This window comes from Pundamilia nyererei, unplaced genomic scaffold (assembly GCF_000239375.1).
Source record: "Pundamilia nyererei isolate P.nyererei 1_Seehausen unplaced genomic scaffold, PunNye1.0 scaffold00069, whole genome shotgun sequence".
NCBI lineage: Eukaryota > Metazoa > Chordata > Actinopteri > Cichliformes > Cichlidae > Pundamilia > Pundamilia nyererei.
Genome location: NW_005187470.1, coordinates 1,555,116 through 1,580,032, shown reverse-complemented (window position 1 = coordinate 1,580,032; position 24,917 = coordinate 1,555,116). Strand labels below are relative to the sequence as shown.

The window sequence follows — 24,917 nt, the reverse complement described above, 5'->3', positions numbered from 1 at the left end:
AAGGAAAACAAAGACTGGATCTTTGTCATTTTAATGTACTGTAAAAACAAGACAATCAATAAAAATTGTATACTGTGGCTAATTTGTCTGTTTGCAGAAGGAAGCAAATAATAAGAATCTGGATTATTGTAAATGAATGGTTCCTGTCATTTCTGTCAGTGTCAGAGAAAACATAAGGATGAAAGTAATTCCTGATTATACTAGTATGAAAGCGGGATTAGTTTGTGTTTCCAGATTTCCCTTACACAGAAAAATCAGAGACAAATATAAGAGAAGATGACAGCTTTAATTGGTCTGTTCCAGTGAAAACATCTTGACATGGCACAGTTGGAACGGCACAGGTGTAAATAATACAATTAATGGTGACTGGATTGCGTTTAGCTGCTTCACTCTCAGGTTAAAGGGATTTTGTATGGCGGCTTGCGACAAAGTCAAGATCAAGTAATGGAAACAGAGAAGTCCTGAAAGTGCATTTCAAATATGCAAAAGCAGGTGTGACTTCAAAATGTGGCTTAATTAGTTAGTCCGTGGCAATATTAGTGATCAATTTGAATATTTAGAATCAGATTCAGGGTGAAAAGATTGCAGTGCTCAGTCTGACAGACTCGAATCTATCTCCTGGGCCCAAGTTTTTTCATTATGTGGCTATTAAAACTTTTAATAACTATCTAAACTGGCACTGGCCATCTAGACATGATTTTGTTTTGCAAAACGAAATAAACCATAACTAGAGATTCTGAGAACTGAACCATCAATAATACCCGTACATCTATATGTTTTGTGCAATAGCATTTAATAATGTCTGCTGTGAGGAAGGCCTCTGTTTAATCCTTGTTAGTTAATCAGCTGCCACAGCAAATATAAATGAAACTCAGGTATTCTAGTAACAGGTAAGTTACTATGTCAGCGAGGGCTTTAAAAGCAGCCAGAGATTAAAGATGGATTTATTCTTTGTATTAATAAGTACAATATATTAGCCAATGCCAAAGGCTAAAACTGCAGCAGAATGAACCAACTTCACTCCTGTGCCTTGGTATAAAATGATCAGTTGCTATTGATCAATAATTTAGACAAGTGCCAGATTATTGACAGGAAGACAAAATATGTTTGGCTGCCTATGTTTGAAAAATCCCCCCACACACTCAATCATTAGAACTGAAATTGCTCCGCGGTATATGATATCGCAGCAATGTTTCTTTCCCCCCCTGCAGATCAATGCTAATTGAGGTCCTACATGATGAATGTAGTCTGAAATGTTTTTAACCCACTGACTGCTGAGCAGCAACAAACATAAGCAACTGCTGGGCTAAGTTAAGGCTGAAGGTGGGTATTTTGTCCTATTTGCATATATCAGGATACTTCATCTGTTCTGCAGGAGAAGTAGTCTTAACTCAAAATCTTGCTGAAAGAAATTCTCTCTCTGTTTGCCTAAATCTGGATGTTTACACCACCATATGCAACATGAATTGAAATTTCAAGATTTACCTTATAACTAATGACACAGTGAAGCCTCCGCTGAGGAACAGCGATACAATATGATGATCAGCACAGCCAACAGAAGGATGCCGGTCGATCCCTGAAGCCCTTCAAAAGCAACTCTCTTGGTGCAAATTCAGCTTGTGGACAGCACACAGCAGATGGGGTAAACCATGCCATCAAGTGGAAAATAGACCTGTTGTGTTGTCACGGAGACAAGATACAAGATACAACAGTCTGCCAATTGGACCACCAGAGGAAACTGTAAGGGGGATTTTTAACAAGTAGCAGTAGCAACAATATGAAGCCTTTATTCTTAACTTTATATTCACTGAGTCAAAGAGCCTGTTTCGGTTTAAGACAGACTTACCTGTCAAACACAGTTTCTGCTAAATTTGAAAAAGATAGAACTGGTGTTTTTCCTGTACTATTGATGCTGTAGTGGGAAATTTAACACCATGCGCTTTTTCTCTCATTTCATGTTCTGTAGTGTAAAAGTCAAGCAAAGAGGATTAAACTGACAAATATCCTGACTCACTGCTGCCACCTTGTGCCGGTGAAGGGAAGAGGCCAAGCCACTTTGCAGTCATAAAATTTTGTAGCGATGCCATTCACAGTACGGAATAACATATATATGAGCTCATCTACACTGATTTGAAAAAAATACATAAATAAAATGTGGGCCTGGGCATTTTCCCTTTATCTTAAAAAAGATATATTTTCGTTATTTTAGCGTCTGATCCCACAAAATGTAATTCAGATAGTTTCAGCTCACTTTTTTTAATATAATTATAAATTATTCACATCAGTGGCAGGAAAGCAGCACTTTTTCCCTACATGTAAAGAAGGAAAAAACGAAACTATCCTAGTACTATCCTGATTTCTTTTCTTTTTTCATAAAAAGAAGCACTTGCACCAAACAGGTATTTTCAAATTTATAGGAGGCGGTAAGGGCGTAAACAGACAACTCCATCACAGCAAAGTCAAGTGTCATTTTTGGCAGTATTTCACAATTTAATAGTACTTCCATAATTCATAGGCCAACAACATGTCAACAGGTCATTTTTACAAAAGCCATTTAAGGGATTTAATGGGAAATAGTCATAATAAATTCTTATACTTATTCAAAAGCTATGTATTTATTAATATTATGAATTAAAGGGGAACTTCACCCACATCACAGAAAAAAAAATTTCTACTCATTACACTGTACATGTAACCATGCAATTCATCTCAGCTTTCACTGGGAAATTGTTGACAACAGTGAGATTTTACAGATGATCCTGAGGAGCCAGGATCATTTCTGGAAGATGTTAAGTAAGCACCGGAAACAAAACTGCATCCACTTTCCTTGTTTGTTGGTGGCAGCAGAAGACGCAGAAGTGGAGATAATAAAATCGGAATAAACAAAACAAATATTTACACAATTAAGTGGTAAGTGCGAGTATGCTTTTTGTGCGATTTGGTTGAAATGAACCTTTAAGCTGGCACACACATGCAAAATGAGATGTTTAATTGAACTCAAACATTTTTTTTAAATGTTTCCAAATGAAACATAAGGTGACAGGTTGGTAAAAAAAAGAAAAATTCCACTGTACCTTGTTTATACATTATACCCATCACACCAAATGATTAAGTAATAGTGCAGTGGTTTCTTTTGTACACGAGGCAGCAGTTCTTAAAAGTACATGGCTTACTTTACTGATGATATTTTCAAGTCCTTCTTAAACATGTATCATTAATCACATTCCACAAAAGTTTGAGTGCAACACATTCGTGTGTTCTTTAACTTTCTCAGAGCAACACATGCCCATGTGATGCAGATGAAAGTGAGATATGAAGACACCTGTAACACAATAACAGGTTGAAATCAGTCAGTCTTATCTGTTGTTATTATATTTATATAAGTTATATAAAGATGATTGGAAGGTATATATATATATAATTGTGTATATAAGGCCGATTGTATCTACCTTCTATCAACTTGTTATATCTGGAGATTGATGAATGGTGCAAATCCTAGCACATCCTGCAGAAGTACAAGTGCCCTCTGTAAGGGCGGCTCAACATCAATCACTACATTGCGCTTCCGTAAAGGATCGAGGCTAGACTCTGTCACATTGTGGCAGTGATTCACCTTCAGCGACTGCAGCTTTGGGCAATACTCTGCAAGAGTCCTGTGAGCACAGCATGCAGAAGATTTTATGGAAGGGTGAACAAGTGAGCTAGTTGATAACAAAGCGTGGGAAGGAACAGCTCAAAGTCAGTTAGACTACTCTTTAAAATAAGATATCGCATACCTGATGGACTGGTTCCTGACCCGCAGGCAACCTGTCAGGTCCAGCTGCTCCAGACCCCTGCAGTTCTTGGCCACCTCCTCCACTGACTCATCGGTGATGTTGGCATTGACTGCCAGCGATAGAGACCTCAAATTTGAACACTTCTTGGCCAGGTAGCAGATGGCATCGTCCTTCAGCTGGCGACAGGCGGTGAGGTCGATCGACTGCAGCCCCCCGCAGTGGTCAGCCAGGCTGCGCAGGGACAGGCTGTCCACCCATTCGCAGTGTGCCAGGCCAAGGTGTTGCAGGTGCATGCAGCTCAAGGACACAGCCACCAGGGAGTGGCGGGTGAGACATGCACACCCGCTCATGTCCACCCTTTGCAGATGTTGGTTCTGGCCAATAACTGGCAGCAGTTCCTTATCGGACACCCAGTCTGAACAATTCTGCAGTGACAAGTTCTGCAGAACTTTATTGTCTTTTAACATGGAGCAAAATGCTTCCCTGGGAATGCATGGTGAGGTCTGTAAATATGACATAAGAAGAAAGAGGGCAGCCCTCCTTTATGAGCATGTAATGCAGCTGGAAATCACGTCATTTCTTATCAGCACTTACCGGGAACAGATGAAAGGTCCTGCAGTTGGATAGGTACACCTTAATGAGGTTGTGGAACTGCTTGCTCACCCTCTGGAGGCTGACAAGGTGTTGCAGCGGTAAATAGCACAAAATATGTGGAACAAGTACATCCTCCCAGGGCAAGTCCAAAAGATGGCATCTGCTGAGGAGCAAACCTTGTTACAGATGAACTTTGATACTTCGGCGTGCTGATGCAAAGCAGTTTAACGGAATTATAAACACCGTTACATTTCAGCAAGCGCTTTGACAGGGAGACAGAACAGCAATTAACATTAGCAATAGATAACGATAGCTTTGTCAAGGAGATGGGTAGTTTATAGAAAGTTAGCAGCAATCAATAAATGGGAGCAGCCATCTACATTTCAGCGACTTGGAAGCTATCGCTGTTAGCCGCGAAGCTAGCATGCCGGGGCCACGAATCCAGACCGTTTTATACGCAAAAGAAATCCCCTCTGAAAAGCACTTACGTTCGCATCTTAGCTTCTTCATCCATTATGAACCCGTTATGTTACAGTACGTTTCCACGAACATATCATTCTTCCCATGGATGACAAAATAAAATAGTTTCCTTTAGCATCTTCTAAAGCAATCAAGGTGTAACCTAAGCCTGATGGTGCGTTAACGGACAGTCAGAAGGATATAGATCAAAATAACAAGAGGCTCACCAAGTGTCGCCGAGTGATGTAAATTTACACGTCAAAGAAGGAAGTAGTAACTTACGGGGGAAACATTCAAACTCTTATTGCAACTTAGAGCTATTGCTTTTCTATGAATTTCTATTTGATTTTTAATTCATTCGTTTAATGAATCTAAAGAGACCCAGTTCAAAAATCAAAAAATCAAAATCAAAATCAAATCACTTTTATTGTCACATCGCATGTGCAGGCACACTGGCACAGCACATGCGAGTGAAATTCTTGTGTGCGAGCCCCACAAGCAACAGAAATGTGCAAACACAACAACACAAACCAGCACGGTTGCGCTGTGTTGTTAACTAAAGTAACAACTAAAACACCATCCTATCAGAGACTGTATTTTTTAAACGTATTTACAGTGTGCTGCACTAGAATGCCCGAGAATTAACATCTTAGCTTTGATATAGTCGTGGCTTTGTGGTTTACAGGGAGAACTTGAACTCAGCAGTTGTAATTTTCCGGGTTGACGTCAGTGGTAATATTCAAAACAATTTATAGATTGATTGCCATAACTGTAATAAATGAAAACTTGTTATTGATTTTTAAAGATCTCTGGATCTTCTTACAATCAAATATTTAGCTTATTTCATGCGCATTTCTTAAAAATATTATATTGATTTTTCCCCCAGTTTAATACAGTACCTCGAAGTAAGTTACAAAGTAACATTTATGAAGAGATTATCAACAAAAGAAAAATAATGTACTCACTTTAAACACAAAAGAAATAACTTCCATCTTGTAATTGTACAACTCTATACAAATTTGAATTTGAAACAAATCCATGCACAAAACACTATAACTAAAACCTGTCCTGGCACAGAATGTAGAACTAGTTGTTGGAAAAGTTGTTGGAAAAAGTACAAATAAAAGTAATAGATCAATTCAGCCATGAGAACTTGCGCACCCCTGTTAATTACCATAGTTACCATATCATACAATAATCAAAAATTGTTTTGTTAGCCCACAAGGGCTTACTTTATTAGCTTTGTTGTAGTTTGAAATATCATATGCATACTATTTTTAAGCAAAGATTTTCAGATAATTACTGCTAAAAGCAAAGATCCATATTTATGTTTAATATGTACTTTCCTGGTTGCAGTTGGCTGCCTATTACTTTTTACAACCACATGTTTGGTATACAAGTGTTGAACAATTAGCCATGTTGCCTGCTCACCTCTGGCCAGAAGAACAATGAAGTCAGTCATGCTGAACAATTGCTGACCCATGAGTTGTGTTTCAGTGGATGAGACGAGCCAACAGGCTAGTTGAGTGAATACTCACTCTTGACCAACTGCGGTCACATAGACAAGCTAAAGAACAAGCATGGCAAATAAATCAGTCTATGATTTCTCTACTGAGACCCTGGATGGACAGCCGGTTCCACTCAGTAACTACAGAGGTAAAGTGCTTCTCATCGTCAACGTTGCAACATTCTGAGGGTCAACAATAGAGGAGGTAATATTCTGCAAGAGTTGACTGATTACTGTCAGACCACATTAACTCGTTATATTGAAGGCGATTGATTTTATGCCTTGTTCTCCCAGTACCACCGACTGAATGCACTCATGGAAATGTTTGGCCACCTCAATTTCACTGTCTTAGGATTCCCCTGCAACCAGTTTGGTCTCCAATCACCTGGTAAGGTGGATAATAGGGACCTGTATTGTTCTGTTATGGGAGCTTTGCATGCCACACTTCAAAACAAACCAGATTTTTTTTATCTTTAATTTCTGATTGATTGCCCCTCGCAAACAGAAGGTTTGAACAGCATGAGACTCTGCAGAGCTTGTTCTTGAAATGACCATATTAAGGACATTCCCTGTCTTTCATATGATACAGAGCACACAATAGAATAAAAAAAACTTTGTAAAAGTTTTATTTAAAACAACGGCCATATTAACTTGAAGCAATGAGCAACTATACTACTACTATTATCCATCATTGTAACGATATAGAAGTTAAAAGTCTGCTTATAATGCATTAATCTATTTGTACTTAAGGAATCTAAAAACTCTTTCCACCATATACAAGCTCTATTAGATGCACTGTGGATACTTTAATTAACAAGTTATTTTAAAGACAAGGTTTTGAATACACACGTGCAAAAAACAGAAGTATTAACTTTTTTTTTACGCTTGTCTGTGCAGAGGTGAATCATGAAATGCTCAATATTTTGAAGTATGTCAGACCTGGTGGGGGCTTTGTGCCAAAGTTTCCCGTCTTCAGCAAGGTTGAAGTGAATGGTTTAAACGAAGATCCTCTTTTCACCTTTCTGAAGGTACACTGAGTTTTATTGGAGGCTGGAAGATATAAGTTCACTGAATGGATTTATTACCCATATAGTTTATTTTTTTTCCTATCAGCGCTGCAGGTGCTTAACCCTGAAAAACTCAGATACCATGTCATTCCCTGTTTCACCACAGGAATCTTTGCCATTTGTCAACCCTGTTATTGGAGACATAAAGAAATTCTACTGGTCTCCGATCAAAGTCAATGACATTCGCTGGAATTTTGAGAAGTTTCTCATAACTGCAAATGGCATGCCCTTCAAAAGGTAAAGTCATAGACCATGAGTTAAACCCTTCATGTGATTTCAATTTTACTAAGTTCAGCATTTTCCCTTTGCTACAGGTATGAACTTCACTGTCCCATTGTGCAAGTGGAAAAAGACATAGCAGAACTTCTCTGATGGATTTTTTCAATATGTTGCTGGTGGCAGAGTGACGATCCCCCAGTAAATGCACAAGTGCACCTGAGCTGGATCTGATGGGAAGAGGAACGTGTCTTGGAGCTTCAGTGCATTCACTTTGAGAACAAGTTCCCTTCTGCCACTTAATGCGTTTTCATGTCACTGCCACGTTATTCTTTAATGTGATGGTGTCTGCTATTAAAAACACAGATGTAAATAAAACACTATATGAAAAATATGCACATGGTTATTGTTACTTTGCCAATAGAATTTCAGTATTATTTCTACATTTAACATATATTACATTACTAGACTGTCAATACAGATGAATCACTGTATAGAATTTATTAAAACTGCGATAGATAAGCAACTTGTCCAGGTGGTATCCGCTTTTCACCCTATGACTGCTGGAAAATGGAAATGGATGAATGGATGGAGTTTTGTTCTTTGTTGTTATGACTCCCCCACTTTTTTTTATTTGATAGAACTTCTAATACTCAAAAACACCGGTTTTGTGAGGTCTAAAAACAAATAGTTTGAATCTAGCTTAGTACGTTTTAAATTGTATTAAATCTTCATATATGTTTTTATGTATAAAACAGTTTTAATCTGGTAATGACCAGAGAAAACAATATTCTTTATCATTGGTGTAGAATAATGAACTAACATAAAATTAAAATACTTAAAACTGTGTATAAATATAATGTTTTAATATATGTGCTGAAGCACTTTGCATCAGTGGTATTAGTGTGTTACTTTTCAAGTGCACTGGGAGTATTTAACGGTTATTTACCTTTATTTACAAATTGTGAGTACGGAATTTTTCCTTCTGCCGAACCGTACTTGAAATCTTGCGCATGCGCACTTCAGAGTATGTCGAACAGCAGCAGCCAGTAAACATGGCTGGTGTTGGTTTCCGACGGTGGGCCCAGGCTCTGTCTAAGGGAAAGGGGTCTGGTATTTCAGCCCTTTTGTCGGGATGTAGAGCAGGTTAGTTGTGTCTTAGTCTGGTAGTGCTGTACAATGAATTTCTCTGGAGGTGTATATCAGGGTTTAACGTTTTTAGCCTCCTATGGACGTAACCTTGACATGCTAAGGTTGGCTTAGGCTAGCTTGGCGGCTGCTCTTCTATGAGGGTGCAGGCAGACAAAATAAAATTCTCATTTTTCCTTTTTTGAGCCTGCGAGCTTTGACTGCTGCGATTTCACGTATGCATTTATTGCTCTTTCAGCCTCCGGCTTGTCAAAGGACAGCCTGCCTGGGCCATATCCGAAGACCCCGGAGGAAAGCGCTGCAGCTGCAAAGAAGTACAACATGAGGGTTGAGGACTATGAACCATATCCCGACAATGGAGAGGGGTGAGCTTTAATTTTAACAAGTCTCATGATTGTTGTTGTAATTCTAACTGCTTTTGCCGGTACTGCTAATGTAGACGGCGAAAATGACTGTCCAGTCCATTCATTCTTATAACATTAAGTCACAATCAAACTGTAAGATTTCAAAGAAAATAATGAGCAATTACTGTGTTTTTGTAGCTTTGGTGATTATCCAAAACTGCCAGAAAGATCTCAGCAAGAGAGAGACCCCTGGTACCAATGGGACCACCCTGACCTGAGGAGAAACTGGGGAGAGCCGGTAAGATACCGACTGACATTAAAAGCTATTGTTGTCCTTTTTCTGAATAAATCATGAGTATAATGATGATGGTTCATACAGCAGTTGATTATTTGAAGTGCATTGCAGTAGTAATTATGCAGTTTTACCTGAATAATTGTGTCTAGGTTGTCTGAGTGGAACCTTTTTACAGGTTTTCCTATTACGTTTTTGTTTATCAAATGGACACAAGTATGTTGCTTTAGGTATTTATGCACCAATAGTGCTTGCATGTGTAGTCAAGCCCCCAAAACACATTTCAAAACAGAAAAATCCCTGTCTTTTATTTATGATGTTGTCATTACTGAATTGTATTGTTTTTAAAATTAAAACTATATATCCATTAAATGTAAGATTTAACAAACTTGTCCATATAGAATATTTCTTTCAGATATTTAGGCTGCAATCACACTAATATTTTCTAGCATGAGTTCAGATTTTTTTTTGTTAATACTAACATGAAATATAATTGAGTGAGGTAATAGATGTGGGTGTCTCTCTCATTATGTCTAAAAGTCTTAGTTTATGCCCACCATAGGCCTTATTCCAGGAAGCAGGTTAAACAAACTCTAGTCTAGTCTAGTCTCTGGTGATTAACTCTGAGATTGACAGGTCTGGGTTTTCAGTTCCAGAACAGCTGATCAGACTTAGTTCAGTCAACTAATTCTGAGTTTAGCACGTGTATGAGTAGACAAAGAAAGAAAGACATCATCGGTGTAGCTCTGATATCAGGATTCACCTGGGCAACAAGTAAATAAAGAGCATATCTGCTTTAATGTTCCCCAGTTCCACCATTTATGGTCTAATCTAATAGCAGCCTTCACTGATAAATGATAACTCTCTTATGCCCATAGCAGACATTTACTGATTTATAGTTTCTAAGTAATGCTAGCTGTTTTACATTCAACTCAAAATATGGAGGGCAACTTTACGAGTCCATAAAGAATGTTACGTTTTATCAGTAAACGCAAACATTTTATGAGAAATATCTAAGATTTTATAGAGCTATACAGGCCTAATCCTGTATGGGTGGAATTGTGACATTAAAAAACAATAATTCCTAAAAGAAATTTAATTTGTAGTTCTAAATAAATTCTAAATGCATTTAGGACATTTTTTACTCACTTTATGTCTCGTCCACAATGTTATTTCTCTCTCCACCAACGTAGGTTACAATTACATTAGTATGACCTATTATGCAAATTAGGCAATGATGTCATTTAGTGACTTTTAGGACAGCCAATAGCAATTTTCCTTACTGAGGAGTTGGCAACACTGCGTGAGGCTCCTGACTACGGCAACCGTAGTGCTCCGGCAATCCATCAAGCAGTGCGCCTTCATAGCTTACCAAAGTCGTACTAAAACATTTTTTGACAGATTTCTGTGTGCCGTGTACTACATAAAATTGGTTCGAGGTCAGTAAGCACAGCCAGAATTCATACATAAGGCACACTGTTGATTTTTGAGAAAATTAAAGGATTTTAAGTGTGCCTTATAGTGTGTAAAATACGTTATACAGAAGAAAAGAATATATCGCGATATATATCGTTACCGTACATGCTTCAAATTATACCGTGATATGGATTTTAGACCATATCGCCCAGCCCTACTGTCCAGCCATACAAATGCACTTGGATTCAGAGTCACTTCTACCTGGATAAACCCACTTAGAGTGATTGAGAGGATTTTAAGTGGAAAATGTGTTAAGGTTCAGACTCTGAATTTCAGACAGACATTTAAAAAATATTGTTTGATATCATTTAATAACTGAACCTGTCAACACATTTCACAATGTTCATGGTTGACTGTAGCTCAGGAGGTAGAGCAGGTCATCTACTAATTAGAAGGTGGTTAGATCTCTGGCTGCTCCAGTCTGCTTGCCAGATATCCTTGGGCAAAATACTAACCTAGAAAGCAATTGAGCATAGAAAAAGCTGCTTGTGTAAATGGGTGAATGAGGCATGCTGTATAAGCACTTTGAGTGCTCAGCTAAAGAAGAAAAGCACTATATAAGAACCAGTTTATTTACCATTTAACACAGAATGTCTGAAGCCTGCATTTTAAAAAGTCAGTCAAATGCATGTAGTCTTAAACATATTTCAATGATGAAATGAAACCAAGTGTCATTCAGCTGATTCAGGTACAGCAGGAGGGAATGAGTCAGAGAAGAAAATCTGCCAGTGAGCAGGATAGGTTTAAAGAGTATGTTACCATGGTAATTGAATCAGAGTTTAAGTTAACTCTCTTTCAGGAACAGAAAACCTAGATTTGCACAAATCTCTGTGTTTGTTTTTTGTTTGTTTTTTTTAAAAACCCTCTGTTTTAGTGAAACCCGTTTCCTGTGATAGGGCCGAGGCTAAAATGCAACTAAAATGAGGTCAGCACCATTAACAAGGAACTGTGTTCAGTTTAGCCTGGCTGAGACCCAGCTCTCTTTGCAGAATGCAGTTTTCTGAGCTGTCACAAATTGACTAAAATTATAAAATAAGCAATTTAAGATTGCGTTTGAGAGTTAATCTGTGATTGTTCTACCTCTTAGATGCACTGGGATTTTGATATGTACATCAGGAACCGTGTGGATACATCTCCCAGCCCTGTGCCATGGTCCACAATGTGCAAGCAACTGTTTGGTTTCATTGGGTTCATGCTGTTTATGTTTTATGTTGGAGAGAAATTTCCAGCATACCAACCTGTTGTAAGTACACACCTTAATGCAAGAATTTGGTTTTCTTTGTTTTTTTGTTGGTGTTTTTTTTCCCTCACTGTTACAATTTTCAGCAGCTTAAAAATGGCTGGATCATCATTCTTTCAATTTTATAGTTTAGTTTAGCCACTATAACTTACTCTTTATGGTTTCCTTCTTTTTTGTTGTTGTTCTTTTTTTTTTTTTAAAAAATCTAAATGTCTCTCACATTGACATGGTGTCAGAGCCAGATACAGAGTTAGAAGGATGGACCCCTCTAAACCCCCAGAAAGCTATTTCTGTTCATCTAGACGTTCTGTTATCAGTAAGAAAAACATTGCATCACTTATCCAAGCGACTTCTTCAGTTTGACCTCAGTCTTATCTGGATGGTTGAGCATGGATCAAGGCAATACCCCTAAACTAACCCTAGTTAATAAAGATTTCTTATTAACACTAGATTCTTTTGCAGTCTACTGGCCGATTTGATGATTGTTGATACAGAGGAAGATACTAAACATGGCAAAACACATGATCTCCATAATTATATTTACTAAATATTTTATTTTCAGTAATTATATAACAGTGTATGTTAAAGTTAGAATCACCTTTTCTGTACAGTAACACTGTTGGTGTACAAGCTTTCATTAAAGGAATTGTCTTTTGTTTTTTTTTTCAGGCACCGAAGCAATATCCCTTCAATGACCTGTACTTGGAGAAAGGAGGAGATCCTGAAAAACAGCCTGAAGAAGTCAAACATTATGAATTATAATCACTAAAATGTGATTCTACTTGTGTGTATATATATTTCTGTCAAGAATAAAGACTTATGTTCAAAGTTAAAAGTTTGTATTTGCGTGATTTGTTATTATTTATGTCTGTAAAGAATGTTAACTTGCCTTCTTGCTGTTTTGTTAAATGTTAATTTTCGACTTTTGATAAAACAGAATAATTTTCAAATGAAGTGTACTCTTAGCAATGAACATGATCTATAGGTGTAAGTCTATACACTTTCTCTGGTTCAGTATTACTGGGTTAACTTCAGGTTACTGTGAGGAATGTCCTTGTCAGCTACCGTACTGTAGTGACAACACGGCAAAGCACTTTGGTCCGACTCCGGCTGTGGTTGAGCTGGCTAGCTTGGCTGTAAAGTAGCTCTCGAGTTTGTAGTAGATGCGGGCAGTCAAGTTCTGACAAATAAATTGACGTAAGTTTCTCTCAAGGCCATATTTATCTTTTTTGGGCTGAGTTTTAAGGCGCCCAGTGGTCCTTTTTGTTAAAACATGCTAACTGGGGTGGTGGCTGTTGGCTAGCTTGCGTGCAATAAAAATCTGGTCCGTTTGTGCACCGGAATTAAATAGCCCGGCGTTAGCTCGGGATTTAAAAATGAGTAGCAACGTGTATGAGAGGTTAATTTAGCATTAAAACAAATATAATGAGATCATTACCAGTAGAAGAGTCTGCTCTTACAAAGTTATTAACCGACAAAAGCTAACGCTACGGTTTCTGACACATGATTGCTAAATGCTAATAAAAGCTAACTACATGTTATGTTAGCTTGCCTAAAAGGGGCTTAACGATAGTTTAATTTAGAGGATAACTATATTCATTTCATTGTGATAATTAACATATAACTTTGCACAACCGTATTCGAAAGCTAGATTTATGTATAGACGATTAAGTTACTGCTGTTACAGGTAATAGCCTGAGGTACTCTGGAAAGTAAGAATATTCGAGATATAAATGCGAATTTTGTGTTATTAATAAGCCAACATTATATATTTTAGGGACTGGGATATAGTGTAATTGGTTTAGCGGAGTCTGTTCTGCTGTCCAGGATTTGGAATTTGAACACTTGTAGAGGAAGATGAGGCTGAAAGAGATCCAGAGGACTGCCCACCAGGCGTGGAGTCCTGCCGGGCACCATCCTATATATTTGGCCTTGGGAACAGCAGCACAACAGCTTGATGCTTCTTTCAACACCACAGCTGCCATAGAGATATTTGAGATGGATTTTTCTGACCCCTCACTGGACATGCAGCTCAAAGGGTCGTTGGCAACTACAAACAGGTAACGTAAAGAAGAGATAAATGATGACCACACAAGACCACACATTCATGGCAAGAGTATAAGCCACTGATTGTTTCCACACAGCCTATATCAGCAACCAACCATGGAAAAGGTTTACCACGTTATGCCGCTTTGATATGATTATTGGCTCCCTGATTGATTCGGTTAGTTTTATCACAACCTGCAGACAGTGACTGTCACAGAAGGGACACTTCATGTTGTGACTTGCCCGTAAATTCCTTACACTGATAAAACTGAATGTTTTCAAATGGTTGTATCAACAAGTAAATTCAGGCCTGCCAGTTAATTTGATACCACATAGATAAAACTAGTGCAATCTTAAAATAAACGTTTACTTATTAATAATTAAATTAATGTTGCTCATTTGCTATCTTTTTAATTGTTCTCACATCTTGCTTTAGACTCATTCTTCCATTTTTTTATTTTTTGAGATATTTAGTGTAGTTATTTGTTCAGAAGACAGCATGTTAAAGAAATAAAGCACATAACCTTTGTAGTATGCAGTCTATGACTGGGTGCTAATAACTTGCTATGTCATTTATAGGTTGCATAGTATAGTGTGGGTAAATTTTGGAAGTGGAGCAGATGGTACTGGAGGAAGGCTGGTTGGTGGTAGTGAAAATGGAACACTGACTGTCTATGATCCAGAGGCAATAATGAACTCCAGTGGGGAGGCTGTAGTGGGACAATCTGACAAACATACAGGACCTATCCGAGCATTAGATTTCAACCATTTTCAGGTAAATAGAAACCTGCTGGTGATTTCCTTTGTCATTCAAAGACAGTCGGTACAGACGTCCCTCTGTGTTTCAGATTGATGTTTTAATTTATTAATTTTTAGAGTAACCTCCTTGCGTCAGGAGCAAATGATTCAGAGATATACATCTGGGATCTAAACAACTTCAGCAGTCCTATGACTCCAGGAGCAAAGACACAGGTGAGTACATGATGGGATCACGTGGTTTGTCATGGTGTTGAAATCTTATTCTCTTCTAAACCAATGTGTTTATAATGAGTCAAACCACAATTCCCCATTAAGTAGGTTTTGACTTTTCTTTTTCTTTTTTTTTGCCTTTATAGTTAATATCGGTGAGAAACAATGAAATCACAAGAATATTTTATTTGTGGTTGTATAGTTATATAATACTTGCTTGCTAAGGAGTATACTTCTTACCAACATTTGGGTATAACCTTGTTCTCCTCAGTATCAAGATAGCTGAATAAAACATGTCTGCACAGGCTGTCTATATTTCATGGGAGTCCTTGCTGTTAGAATAAGCCATGGTTACATGATATTTCCATAACAGAAACAAACAGTGTTTGCATGGCATTTGCATTCCTGGGTGTAATGATTGTGAAGTTCTGGCTAATACTGATGTTTTTCACATAGCACTTTTACCACTGGAAGCATTCCAAGTCTATGGCAATCAACATGACTAGTGTCACCCAGTACTTATTTCTTGCTCATATGTCAAACTGTCGCTATATGCATATAATCATGAGGGATCTGTTGTAGTAAGACTCACAGGTAGACTTGTTTTTGTTTTAGACTAACAACTTTTGTTTTTTCTTTTCTTTTTCAGCCTGCTGAAGATATCAGTGTAGTCTCATGGAACCGGCAGGTTCAGCACATCCTGGCCTCTGCTAACCCCAGTGGGAAAGCAGTCGTCTGGGACCTGAGAAGGAACGAGCCCATCATCAAGATCAGTGATCATAGCAACAGGGTTGGTGGCTTAAATAAAGTCCAGAGTTCCTTCTGTAAAAGTAATGAAATCATGTGAACAAGTCAAAAAGGCTTATCTACCATTTTAAAGCAACACGGGTTGAGACAAGACTATTTGTAGAATGCAAAATCCCACTTTTATCCTGTTTTGCTCTGGATGCTCAGTAATTTGACTCATTTGTTAATCAAAAATGCAGATTTTAATGTTGCATCCTGTAGAAATGAACTCTCATATTTTTAACTCTTTACTTTTATGTGATTTCAGATGCACTGTTCAGGAATGCTCTGGCACCCTGATGTGGCCACTCAGTTGGTCTTGGCCTCTGAAGATGACCGACTGCCAGTGATCCAGATGTGGGACCTTCGCTTTGCCACATCACCTCTTAAAGTACTGGAGAACCATACAAGGGGAATTTTGTCTATATCCTGGAGCCAGGCTGACTCTGAGCTCCTGCTTAGTAGTGCTAAAGACAATCGGATCCTTTGCTGGAATCCGAACACAGGAGAGGTACACAATCTTAATTACTGCTCATGTATCAGGGATTCTGCAATTGTTTGGCAAGCCTCTAAGCTACTGAGCTATTCCACCTTATTAGGTTAATGTTTCTCTTACAGGTTTTACACATATAAACCAGCTGTTAAAGACTATAGTTTTCAAAGTTAAAAAAAAAAACCCAGGCAAATATTATGACGTAATATCATTTTGCCTTTTAAGCTGTCATCCATCCACTTATGGGATAAACTACACTTGATCCTTAGTTGGTAGGCTAAATGACTGCTGTGTGTGAAAAGGTTAACCTTCATTTCATGCTTTACCCTGATATAGCCTTGAAGCAGGAATGAAGCTAGAGTCTGTCTTTCCTTTCTCACTGACTGCAGAGCTGCAGCAATACAGCACCACTGTTGTATCTGTGACACATAATTAGCTAAGTACCTAATATACAACTCCCCAACCTACCTCACCCTCAAGCTAGTTGGAGCTGCTCTGGTAACTTTGTGGCAAGAATCCTGTGTATTATGAGTGAATAAGCCCTCATTGTTGTTACCTATATTTGTTACTCCAATCATGAAAGCTGTGTCTTCTATTCAGGTAATCTATGAGCTTCCAACAACTAACCAGTGGTGCTTTGATGTGGAGTGGTGCCCCAGGAATCCAGCGCTGCTTTCAACGGCATCATTTGATGGGAGAATCACTGTTTACTCTGTGATGGGAGGGAGCTTGAAGGCTCAGCAGCAGAGCACAGCTGAAAGAGTAATGTTTGCTCTGTCTTTAAAAGATTTTGAATTTAACTGTGTTTGTATTTACGGTTTTATTTGTTTAAACCGTCTCTGACCTCCATTGTTTGTCCACAAGATGGTGCCCATGTAAAGCACTTAATATTGACTTATAAACACGTTGTACATTAAGTCTGAAAGATGGCTATATCATAGTTGAAAGCTATCACATGAAGCAGGGTCACAGCTAATTATATTTATTCATTAAAATGGTTGATTGATCATCAGCTGTTAAAAATTGCTACAAATATTAATCAGTTTCACAACAGAAATATTGACATGTTTAAATGTCTTGTTTGTCTGCTTGGTCTATGAACTATTTATCAAAATAGCTGCAGTCAGTTAATTGTTTCAGCATATTTGTTTCAACATTTGTCATGTTTTATTTAACAGATATCATCCTCATTTGACACAATGGATCCCTTTGGTACGGGGCAGGTGCTGCCTCCTTTGCAAGTTCCTCAGCCTCAAGTGCAGGACACCATAGTTCCTCCTCTCAAGAAGCCACCCAAGTGGGTGCGCAGGCCAGTGGGAGCTTCCTTTGCTGTAAGTGCAGCATTTAATGTTTTTGTAGCAATTTTCTTCCATTAAAAACAACAGAACAATTATCTTTATATATGATCTGTTTTTGTTTCTTAGTTTGGTGGAAAGCTGATCACATTTGAGAATCCCAAGCTGCCTCCAGTCCAGAGCCCCCAACCCGTCCCTAGACAAGTGTTTGTGAGCCAAGTTACCACAGAGACAGAGTTCCTACAGCGCTCTAGGGAGCTGCAGACAGCGCTGCAGTCAGGTTCCTTCAACAGTTACTGCCAGGCTAAGATTCAGAGCTCCAAGTCAGATGCTGAGCAGGACATATGGAAGTTCCTTCTGGTTCGCTATCCAGCTACTAAAACCTAATGTTAAATCTGTCAGTCAGTTTTGGGTGTTATTATCCTGTATGCTGATTCACTCTTTTAATTTACAGGTTAATTTTGAGGATGAAGCCCGTATTAAATTCCTTAAACTTTTGGGGTTTAGCAAGGATGAATTGGAAAGAAAGGTATCATGGCTCTTACTTGACTGCAGCTAGTCACTGATATTTAACATTAACTTTAAAATTTCTGTGAATGCACTGGTTCTCTAAATCATATCACATACTTCCTGTTGTGGATATTCAGATTTCAAAATGTCTGGGGAAGAATTTCCAACCCAATGGACATGGAGTGGATGCCAAAGATCTGGCAGAAAAGATGCAGCGACTCTCCACTGAGGTCAGCACTTCTGCAAATGTACGGTATCTATTTTCAAGCTGTGTGTCTCCTGTTCCATTTAAAACACTCTTTGTTATTTTCAGAGGTCTGATGAAGCAGCTGAAGCTAGAACTTCAGGTTCTGTGTCACCAGCAGATTTTTTCAGCCAGACCCCAAAGGAAAACTCTAACTTTCAGATCCCAGTGTCATGTGGTAAAATTTCTCCTCTGAAAATCTACTGTTATCTGATATTTACTTGTGATTTTATGATTGCATTGATTATCTCCTTCTGTTTTTAAGACACCGATGGTTTGATAAGTCAGGCGCTGTTGGTTGGTAACTTTGAGGGAGCTGTGGATCTGTGTCTGAATGATGGTCGCTACGCTGAAGCAATCCTGCTTTCTATAAGCGGAGGAGAAGAACTGCTGAAGAAAACTCAACAGAAATACCTAAGCAAACAAAAGAATAGCATCTCAATGGTAAGATTATGATTAATAGTGGTCCAGCTCTTACAACTACAATGAAATGAATGTTTTTCCTGAATGTATACCTAACGTGTTTGTTCCAACTGCAGCTTATATCATCAGTGGTGACCCAAAACTGGAAAGACATAGTCCAAAGCTGTGAGCTGGACAACTGGAAGGAAGCTCTCGCTGCTCTCCTGACCTATGCTCACCCTGAAGACTTTGCTCGCCTGTGCGGTTAGTATCCACCTTATTTATACCAAATCTACCTGTGCTCATGGTATCTGTTCTAATTTCAGTCCCTCTATTCAAAAAAATTGTAATTTTCTTTTATTCATCATGGTAGATACACTGGGAAGCCGGTTGGAGTGTGAGGGTACAGAGAAGCGTTGCCTGCAGGCATGTCTGTGTTACATCTGCTCTGGAAACATTGAGAAGCTAGTGGAATGCTGGGCCTTGCATAGAGACTGCTCTTCTCCTCTTGGTCTAGAGGTATAATCTTAATATTTGTTCTAATCTGCCTCTAGCAATGATGAACAAACTCTTCTGCTTATTTGAGCAAAGTTTTAATGAGTCGCTGTGCACTTACTGAGATGATTCGGGGGTGGAAAATAGTTACAGTTACCTGCCAGCGAAGAATCTATTAGTCTAAAGGCATTTATTTGTGTTTCAGGATTTGGTTGAGAAAGTCATGATGCTGCGAAAGTCCATTGAACGTCTCCGTAACTGTGAGGTGGCGGTCCAAAGCCCAGTCCTGGCTGAGAAGCTAACCTGTTATGCTGGCATACTGGCTGCAGAGGGTAGCTTGACCACTGCCCTGAGCTACCTGCCTGAGAACTCAGACCAAGTAAAATAGCTATAAATGATTTCATTATTAATGGCACAATTCATTTTTCTTTGCTTTGTTTGATTTGTAATAACTGCATCTGCATGTTTGTCCAATTTAGTCTTGTCAGGCTGGGATCGTGATGCTAAGAAACAGGCTGTTTCACGCTCAGGGAGAGGCTCCTGTCCAACAGCAACCTCCAAACACCTTCAACAGAGTCAGTGTGTCCACTGCAAAGCCCACTCCTGCTGCTCCAACTCCTGCATCAAAAGCACAGTTTACGGTATCAGTTTGTTAGCAATACAATGAATAATAAATATATTTTCCAAAATGAATTTGTATTTAATTTGTATTCATTTGTATTTTATTTAGAGTCATTACCAGCCCTCTCCTGCTGCTCAGATGACTGCACAACAGCAGCCTCCTTTGCCATCGGTTTTTACCCCTCAAGCTGCTCCAACCAACCCTGGGCCTGGTCTACCACCTTCTTCTCATGTACTGCCACCCAGTACGACCCGCCCTGCCCTGAGACCCTCCTACCCCCAACATCCTGCTGTGGCTCCAGGTTTGACCATTTGTAGAATATTTGAATTTATTTGTATTTTTTGCCCTTTTTTGTTTCTTGATATTATGGCAATCATTTGTGGCTTTTTCCAGGTTTTTTTCCTCACCAGCCATTCCAGCCTCAGTCACCGTCCACTGCTGGACCTCCAGCGTTTCCACCTCCAGGTCCTTCTATGCCAGCTGCTACTTTATCAGGGCCTCAACTGCCACCTTCATCGTCAGCTGCTGGAGGCCTACCCCCCATGCCCAGCCCCGGGGTGCCACCAATAAGCTTCATGCCACCTACCTCCTCAGGCTTTGCACCACTTGGCTCCCAGCCTGGAGCCCCGGTTCCAGTGTACCCAGGAAGCCTTCACAACCAGGGTACTGCACCTCCGTCTGTTCCCTATGCTCCTCCCGGATCTGGATATCCACAGGGTGGACCTGGAGCTCCTGCTGCAAAGCCCTTCCCAGCTCCAGTGGTGGCTCCTCCTCCTACTGGTATGAGATCACAGCTACATTGTTTCCTGACACCGTTCCACATTTTTTTAGTCATGAATTTACAGAAAGAAATGACAGAGGTCAGCAGGAATGTATTGCTCGTGGTGATTTACATCTGTTCCGCTGTCACTCCTTTTTGACTTGCAGGATACTTTCCCTGGCTGAATTCCCAGTGTGACAACCAAGGTGACAGGGTTAGGGCTGGATATGGAATAAGGGAGGATCAAACAATCCATTCAAGAACCAGAAAAAAAAAATCTGTGCAAAACAATATAGTATCCCTAAATTAACCTCAAAGTTAATATGCGTTGGTTTGCAATCCATGCAGATCTTCTCCATTTGTCTGGTTTCTTGATGATTGTTTGTGTTACCCTATATTGAAGGGAAATGTAAAGACTTACCTGGTGTATTTTTTATATGTGAGCTCTAAATGAATTTTCCAGACTCAGACAAGACTGTAGATGATTCTGTGTCAGGCAATTAAAGATGACGCGCATATATATACATTGCTATTTGAAATTAAAGCATAAGTAGGATATTTTTAAACACTTGCAGCTGCTACATAATTAACCTGAAATAGACTCAGTATGATATTCATAGAATTTTTATTTCTGTTTTTTTGCCTTTGAGTGAATAATGCTGCCTGACAATTTGCTTGTTTGTTTCTGCATAAACTGCCAAATCTGTATGGCTTGACTTGCAGTGTTTTTACCACCTGGGCCCAAAAAGATTGTCTCTTGTAGACAATCCTTGGTTGCTTGAGTGTATCTAAACAACGAATGTTAGTAGTTCCTTAATAATTGTCATTATTCTTCTGATTCAGGACCTCAAGAAGGCTGGAATGACCCACCTACAGTGCGAGGTGGACCCAGGAAGAAGAAGGTAAGCCTGCATTTCTTACTGTCAAAAAACTGTTCTGCTGTATGCTTGCAAATGTAGTAAAAGCAGCTATATTGTTGTGCGGCACCACGTTCCTTTGAGGAGAGCATTGTTATTCTCTCGAGAGCTCACTAAACTAAACTAGCAGACTCTCTTAGTTTAGTTCACCCTTATTGATAACTCAAGCACATTCACATTAAGCACTTCTTCTTTCTTGCAGGCAAGAAAGGCAGATGAATTTATGTTACACCAACAGTTTAGCAAAAATGTAACAAATATGTCATTTATTGATATACCAAAACTAAACTGCTTGGTTCATTGTTTTTTTCCTCACTCATTATGATATACTTTGTTGTATATTCAGGTTCCTGATAACTATACTCCACCAGCCCCCATCACAGCACCTGTGATGAGATTCCCAGTGGAGGCTGCTCAGCCCCATGACAACACCCAGGTACCCCCTGGAGCCCCTCAAGAGCCCAGCGTACAGGTTTGTGTCGAACGAGGGGGCTGTTTTGTGAATTCTCAACAGTAACACCTTGTCACCTTATATTTCTGTGCTTGTGTTATTCAGCTCCTCCAGCAGCTGCCATCAGAGAAGGTGCAGCAGAAAGAAATCCCTCCTGAGCACATGGTTCTCAAGTCCACCTTTGACAGCCTGGTGCAGCGCTGCCAGCTAGCTGCAGGAGACCCAGTAAGTTCCACAGTCTGTAGCCGCATCTAGGTTTCACAGTTTTTCTGGTGCAAATGTTTTTGTTGATTGAAACAAAATTATTTTGTTATTGGATACAAAGTGACAAGAAGTGTTTCTCTTTCAGCAAACTAAAAGAAAACTTGATGATGCTGCCAAGCGCTTGGGGCACCTGTATGATAAGCTGAGAGAGCAGTCGGTAAGGATCAGAAGTGATCAGATTCAGAAATTATTTTTAAAAAATTGACAGAAAAACTTGACTTTAAAAAGCTGCTTTTAAATGATACAGTGCAGTTAGAAATGCATTGTGTACTTAAACAGAATTTGAGGTAAAAGTTGATAAATCTCAATATCACTTTGTCTTTCTTGATATTCCCTTTTTGTCTGCTTAAAATTTTGTTGTGAGGGTAAAACCACTGGGTTTCTTCTCACTATGTAGCAATGACTTAAAAAGATCAAATGCTGTTTACATTAACCTGCCAAAACCACAAAAACAAAAAGCAGGTGTGTTTCTATGGGTGACATGTTTGCACCATTTCCGTTTTGACCACCACAAATAAAATTCAGCTGTCTCTTGTTGCATTAATAGATATCACACTCTCAACCTCAGAAAAAAGGACATAAAACCTGCATGATGAGCTAAGCCTTGTCAAGGGCCACCACTGTCATAGCAATGCTTTGTTTATAATTCTAAGTCAGCGCTGTACAGTGGAGGTGCACTGCATTACCTGAAATAAAAAAGTGCTTTTGTCAATTTAAGAATAAATGTTTATGGGTATATACAATAAAATATTAGGTCTTTAGAAGGTTTGAGTTAAATGAACATGCCACACACTTAAGGTCACCTATTTAAAGACCAAAGAAAATGTTTAAACCATTGTGTACTCACTACACTGACAATATGAAACGTACCAGGATCTGTTTAATCCATCTCAGCAGGTAATTGTGTACGCTAACCTGCCAAGTGCTTAACGTTACCTTGAATTTTTAAAGTACAATTTTTTTTACAACAGATCTAAAAGCTAGAGTGCATGTCAGACATCAGGATGAAGTTGTAAACCTGATATTTTTACTTGTTATGACTTAAAAAAAGGACCCAGGACATGCTCTACTTGAATCCAATGGCAACTAAGGGCTCAGCCAGTAAAAAAGCATAGTCTTTGTGAAGATAGCTGAGAAAATGATCAGTCTTAGTCCATTATATGTATTTGTAACTAAGCAAGCATCAATTTGAGTTTACTGGTGTAATTGTTGCTATCAGTGGGCACTCGAGAGGCTCTAGGTAGAATGCAATACAAAGAAATAAAGTAGTAAAACAAGACAAACTATGCATTTACAGTGTCCAGTAAATGGGGATAAAACCAGAATTAAGTATGCAGTACAAGCTAAACATTTTCCATGAGCACACCAGTAAACAGATTCGGGGGATCTACAGGGATAACTGTTTACAACACAATTGCTATTAATAGTTATTAACATGAAAAAGGATCATAGATGAATGTTAATGTTCCTTCACTTAAATCATATTTATTCAACATCATCGCACTCTGCATTTTTCTTCAGTCATCCACCTGCAGACACCTAATGCTCCCACCAGAGGGGGTCACTTCACAGTTTAAGAACTACTGTGTTTACCATGCTGAAGAAGTGGGAGAAAAAAGAAAATATAGAACTTGGGATTTGCCGTTTTTTGTGACTTAAACTGCAACAGTAAATTTGATTTTTCACAATTTTCTCACATAGTACAGTAAAAACTGTAAACATAATATAATTTCCCTACTGCCTCTCAGCTCTCTCACAACATCCTGAGCGGACTCCATGAGATCAGTCGCTGTGTGGCCAGCCAGAACTACCAGCGGGGTTTGGAGGTCCACACTCAGGTGGTCAGCAGCAGCAACTTCAGCGAGATCTCCGCCTTCATGCCGATCCTCAAAGTAGTCATGACTATCGCCAACAAGCTGGGCGTGTAACCTCCAGGTTCACCACCAACCAGACTTCAGTGTTACCATATTGTTGTATATGTATTTATTTCTTTTTGGCCTGATGACTTGCGTCAATAATGAGAATAATGGCTGATAATATTACAGATCGTGTTCTTCATCACTCCGTACAGTTTCCTTGCCAGAAGACTTGCCTGATTTGGGCAGTGAGGTTGGTTTTTGTAGAGAGTTGTCGATGTTGCTGTGATAATTTTACAAAACAAGAGGAAAAAAAAGTTGAATGTATTCCAAAATTTGTGATTCTGTGTACATTCAAGAGTTGATGTAATATACGAAGCAAGTGGTGCAAAGTCTGAATTGAGGTAGTTTACAAAGTGGTGCATTTTCATATCCCATATTACACTGCACACCAGTGCATATAGAAGTCCAGTTCAGCATTGGAAACAAACATCTTTGACTAGGAACTCTCACTTCCAAAGGTCAGACTAAAAATCATGAAAATAAAATCTGGGCTGCACTTACTATCCACCCTGTCGGTGTTCTTTGTGTGAGGGAGGAACAGGCTGACACGCTTTACTCGGTGTGTATAATTTTACAACAACAACAACAAGCATCAACACGTTTAAACACTGTAACATAGATCTT

The 24,917-nt window shown here is 39.0% G+C and overlaps 4 protein-coding genes across 4 annotated transcripts; 3 read left to right on the top strand and 1 right to left on the bottom strand.

Annotated features, from left to right (window-relative positions):
- Positions 1 to 2,459: 2,459 nt before the first annotated feature.
- fbxl15 (F-box and leucine-rich repeat protein 15) lies at positions 2,460 to 5,033 on the bottom strand. Its single transcript, XM_005736449.1, has 5 exons — positions 4,859 to 5,033; positions 4,371 to 4,530; positions 3,777 to 4,279; positions 3,450 to 3,653; positions 2,460 to 3,322 (listed from the first exon to the last, which is right to left on the bottom strand). The coding sequence occupies exons 1-4, from the start codon at positions 4,882 to 4,884 to the stop codon at positions 3,464 to 3,466; spliced, it is 879 nt and encodes a 292-aa protein (XP_005736506.1). The 5' UTR covers positions 4,885 to 5,033; the 3' UTR covers positions 2,460 to 3,322; positions 3,450 to 3,463.
- Positions 5,034 to 6,533: 1,500 nt separating this feature from the next.
- On the top strand, positions 6,534 to 7,775 carry gpx9 (glutathione peroxidase 9). Its single transcript, XM_005736448.1, has 5 exons — positions 6,534 to 6,541; positions 6,631 to 6,724; positions 7,234 to 7,364; positions 7,510 to 7,640; positions 7,718 to 7,775. The coding sequence occupies exons 2-5, from the start codon at positions 6,652 to 6,654 to the stop codon at positions 7,773 to 7,775; spliced, it is 393 nt and encodes a 130-aa protein (XP_005736505.1). The 5' UTR covers positions 6,534 to 6,541; positions 6,631 to 6,651.
- Positions 7,776 to 8,621: 846 nt separating this feature from the next.
- Positions 8,622 to 12,955, top strand: ndufb8 (NADH:ubiquinone oxidoreductase subunit B8). Its single transcript, XM_005736447.1, has 5 exons — positions 8,622 to 8,765; positions 9,007 to 9,133; positions 9,311 to 9,410; positions 11,968 to 12,123; positions 12,790 to 12,955. The coding sequence occupies exons 1-5, from the start codon at positions 8,633 to 8,635 to the stop codon at positions 12,880 to 12,882; spliced, it is 609 nt and encodes a 202-aa protein (XP_005736504.1). The 5' UTR covers positions 8,622 to 8,632; the 3' UTR covers positions 12,883 to 12,955.
- Positions 12,956 to 13,181: 226 nt separating this feature from the next.
- Positions 13,182 to 24,800, top strand: sec31b (SEC31 homolog B, COPII coat complex component). Its single transcript, XM_005736446.1, has 25 exons — positions 13,182 to 13,317; positions 13,948 to 14,180; positions 14,746 to 14,941; positions 15,043 to 15,138; positions 15,785 to 15,925; positions 16,190 to 16,432; positions 17,015 to 17,176; positions 17,593 to 17,745; positions 17,839 to 18,069; positions 18,164 to 18,238; positions 18,357 to 18,449; positions 18,533 to 18,641; positions 18,729 to 18,907; positions 19,003 to 19,129; positions 19,239 to 19,384; positions 19,566 to 19,739; positions 19,840 to 20,001; positions 20,091 to 20,283; positions 20,376 to 20,762; positions 20,910 to 20,948; positions 21,586 to 21,644; positions 22,006 to 22,131; positions 22,216 to 22,335; positions 22,460 to 22,531; positions 24,123 to 24,800. Exons 2-25 carry the CDS (start codon positions 13,978 to 13,980, stop codon positions 24,300 to 24,302), a joined length of 3,666 nt encoding a protein of 1,221 aa, XP_005736503.1. The 5' UTR covers positions 13,182 to 13,317; positions 13,948 to 13,977; the 3' UTR covers positions 24,303 to 24,800.
- The last annotated feature ends 117 nt before the right edge of the window (positions 24,801 to 24,917 follow it).